Source organism: Erythranthe guttata, chromosome 8, assembly GCF_056151865.1.
Source record: "Erythranthe guttata isolate IM_541 chromosome 8, IM_541, whole genome shotgun sequence".
Taxonomy (NCBI): Eukaryota; Viridiplantae; Streptophyta; class Magnoliopsida; order Lamiales; family Phrymaceae; genus Erythranthe; species Erythranthe guttata.
In genome coordinates this window covers 10,167,426-10,171,434 of record NC_142540.1, presented here as the reverse complement: position 1 = coordinate 10,171,434, position 4,009 = coordinate 10,167,426, and the positions used below count along the sequence as shown (strand labels likewise).

General features: G+C 38.5%; 1 protein-coding gene across 1 annotated transcript; it reads left to right on the top strand.

Moving 5' to 3' along the window:
• Positions 1-931: 931 nt before the first annotated feature.
• LOC105972114 (uncharacterized) lies at positions 932-3,763 on the top strand (the record flags this gene model as incomplete). The annotated part of the gene is made up of 5 exons (XM_012997057.2): positions 932-1,296; positions 1,794-1,884; positions 2,431-2,538; positions 2,900-3,239; positions 3,375-3,763. Coding segments are annotated over 4 exons (792 nt in total), but the record flags the coding sequence as incomplete, so codon positions are not given.
• Positions 3,764-4,009: the final 246 nt, after the last annotated feature.

Sequence of the window (4,009 nt, the reverse complement as noted above, 5' to 3'; positions counted from 1 at the left end):
CAATGGTGGTGCCGTGTGTTGGAAGAGTTCCAAGAAAAGCACGACGGCCGATTCCACTACCGAAGCGGAATACATTGCAGCGTCCAAAGCTGCAAAAGATGGGAGTTGGATAAGGAAGTTCATCCAATAGTTGGGTGTCATTCCTAATGCTAGTGATCCAGTACCGTTGTACTGTGATAACACCGGAGCCATGGCGCAAGCTAAGGAGCCGAGATCTCATCAGAAGTCAAAGCATATTCTGAGAAAGCACTAGGCCAAAATAGCTCACTTGCGACGTTTTTTTTGGCGACGATTCCGGAATCGTCGCTAGTTTGCGACCATTTTGACTAAAAAACGTCGCAAGATATCGGAAAATAAGATTTCGATGGAATATCTCGCGACGATAAAACTAATCGTCGCAAACTTTGCGACTAATGTCACTAAATCGTCGCAAATGGAAAAAAAAAATAATAAAGCACTCTCGTAGCGACGTTTTTATATAACCGACGCACGAAAAATATTTTTTGCAATTTATTTGTTTTACCTTCGCGACGAATATGACGTATACGTCGCTAGTGCAATTGTGAAAAAAAAAATTATTGGGTTGGCGACGAATAAGGATAAACGTAGCGTAATAAAGAGGAAATATTAAATTATATTTATTCGTAGCGACGAAAATAGTGTATTCGTCGCAAGAAAAATACTTTGTTAAAACAATTATAATCATTATTTGCGACGATAGTGTATTAATCGTCGCCAAAATAATTATAGAAACAATCTCGCTTTCCTATAGCGACGTTTCTTACTGTAAGAAACGTCGCAAGGCTATTTTTTTTTTTTTTGGTTTGCGACGAAAGACCTTAAAACGTCGCTATGAGATTCGTTTAAATCTGACTTGGCGACGATTTTTTAGGAATCGTCGCAACAAATTGAATTAGAAGTCAGACCCTAATCCCCTTTTCCCCATTTTCTCCGATTTTCTTCCCCTCCGCCGATTTATTTCTCTCTCTCTTTCAATCTTCCCCTCCGCCGGCGCCCCCCCTCCGCCGGGTCCTCCCCCTCCGCCGGGTCCTCCCCCTCCGCCTCCGCCGCCGCAGTCTGCCGCTGCCGCTCCTATCCGCCGTCCGTCGTCCGCCGCTGCTCTCCTCTGCCCATAATTCCGCCGTTGCTCTCCACCGCTGCTCTCCACCGTCAGCCCATCTCTCCGCCGCTGCTCTCCGCCGTCCGCCGCCGTCATCCCGCCGTCGTCAACCCGCCGCCTGCTGCCGATCCGTTGCGATCGCCAGCCGTTGCCGTCGCCGACAGCCCTCCTTCAAGGTAATTTTCCTTTTTTTTAAATCTTTGTTTGTTTATGTTGAAAAGCTTGTATGTGTTTGATTATTGCGCATTATTTTTGGTTTTTTTCTCGGAATTATGTGTTTGTTTGTTTTATGTGGATTTGATGAGCCTGTGTTGCTCGGAATTATTGAATACATTCACAATGTGCATGTTTTCAATTATTAGTTAACTGGAACGTGTTGTGAGTGCTATTACTGAATCTGTAGTTTCTGTAAACGAGAGCATCTATGGAAATAAATTCATCACGTCTTCTCTCCTATGATTAATTTAAGGATTTTCTTCAAGTTAATCTTGAATTATCGGTTTACCCAAAATTCGCTCTTATATGATTATTTTTCTCCAAGTACTACTTTCTATAAACTTTCACCTCTCTTTGCTTGTGGATTCCTGGTTAGGTTTATCTAGCATCAGCAAAAGAGATTGACACATTAAACAACAACCCCACTCTCAACTTCTTTTCTTATGTTAAAATATAGTTATTTATCAGAAGAATGGAAAGAGCGGGGGAATAGGCATGAAGAAGATATTGCCACAAAGTTCTTGAATTTGGATTTTATCATGCTTCAGGTTCTATTACTCAGCCTAACTCCATCTTTATTACTTTTTTCCAGATAACTTGTCTTGCATTAAATTGAATAAACACTGGATGATGTTTCCGATATTGAGCAGTAATTGACGGCATGGAGACATTTTCAATATGCCTTGACACAGAGGCAAATGAGGTCTAAATGTTACAGTTTGGAAAATTAACCAATTTTGTTTTTTGTCGAACGGATAATCTAACATCAATTTATCTTCCGTCGGATGTCAATATAGTTTACTTGAAATAGACTTGAGGGGTGGTTGGGAGGCTAAGTCATGTGAAACGAAGTTTAATTTTGAGGTCAAAAAGCGGGAATTGAGTTAAATTGTGAAGAATACAGACTGGACAGATTTTAATGTAAATGTGCATGTGAAACTTGCTAAAAAGCAACCAGATACTGTGATGCATCCTAGTTGTGCCGGTCATCATTATTTAATTGCGGATTACCGTTACCCATCCCCTCTCATTACACAAGGCAATTTTGGGTAGTTGTAATTTTTTTTCCTTCCTTTCTGCTTGTTTTGTTTCAGTTGCCACAACAAGAAAACTGGTTCGACTGTGGCCTTTTTTTGCTTCATTATGCTGAACTTTTTCTGGAGCAGGCGTCAAACCTCAGTGCAACTAAATATCTTGACTTTGTAAGTTGTTCATCTCTTCTGGTACTTTGGACATAGATCAGGGGAAAATTGAATTTGTAAAATGATTACTGCATTAAGTGATCTTCGACCAGTTGATTCTATTTTCGGAGTAGCTTTATTGGGATTAGTGTGGTCACTGTTCGTTCATTTTATAGTTCTCCTGGTCAATGAGTCAATAATGATTTAAAGCAATACCTGCATTATTTTGACTAAAATACGACCTCTGTTTATATTAGACCTTTATATTGTTATAGCATCGAACATTCATGTACATTTTCCATATTTATGGTATTACCATTGTATGTTCAACAATATGTTTTAAGTAAGTATATTTTTTACCAAAACTTCTCTCTCTCTGCAGCTTAATGAGGATTGGTTCTTTCCTGCCGAGGTTTCTCTCAAAAAACGCGACCATATTAGAAAACTGATTCATAGAATAGTCGAAGACAATGCTCTGAACGATCCTCCGACCACTCGTGACAAATGTTATCAAAGTGGTACAGACGAGGACGACAAGTGGTGTAAAGTTTGTTCATCAAACTGTTGCAAAAGATCAATTATGTCTTGGTATCAATTTAAACTCGTGTGATGACCTCGAAAATGTAATTGAGCAGAGAAATATTGACGAGTCAGTCATTATCAAAAATGTTCAGCCGTTGATGCCAGATAATCAGTTCAACACCATGAGTTTGCCGATCAAGGTAAACCCTCACAAACAAGCATTTATATTTCTATTTTCCATGCAGAGAAAACTTGGATAAAGCAAAATATGCTCAAAGTTTGACTATACATAATTTTCAAACCATTTCATTTCTTGATTGTTATATCTCGAACAGGAAATACTCGACACATCAAGCAAACACGAAACTGAGAAACTAAGGCCTCCACGCCATTATAGCCTTCGTAGTTCGAGGAGAGAAGAAATAAATAAGGTTGTTTCGGAGGAAGCTTCTAGAACTTGTTCTGGCGAGTCGAGTGTTGTAATTGATGTGCAGAATGAGGAGAATCGTGTTTGTGATACTCAAGTAAAGTACGAGAATTCTTCAATGTCGAATGACGATCTTTCGGCATGTGTTGTTGAGGATTCCGAAGAAGAAAGTGAGATAGAAATAGCCACCATCAGAAAGATCTTTTTATGTACTTTTTTAATTTATGTTTTGTGCTACCTGATATTTAATCCGTATAATTGGTTTTAATATTTTTGATATAAGTGTTTTTTTTTTTTTTTGTGTACAACTGCTGAATACATGATGAATTTGTTAATTGAAAAAATAAATAAACCAGAATTTATATATATATATATATAAAAAAAAACTTGCGACTAAAATACAAAATAGTCGCAAACTGAAACTGTAGTAACTAGCGACGAATAAACAAAACAAATCGTCCCAAATAACTCGTGGTCTTGCGACAAAAACGGACATTAGTCGCAAAGATTTTCGCAAACGTAGCGACGAAATAATCACAAAAC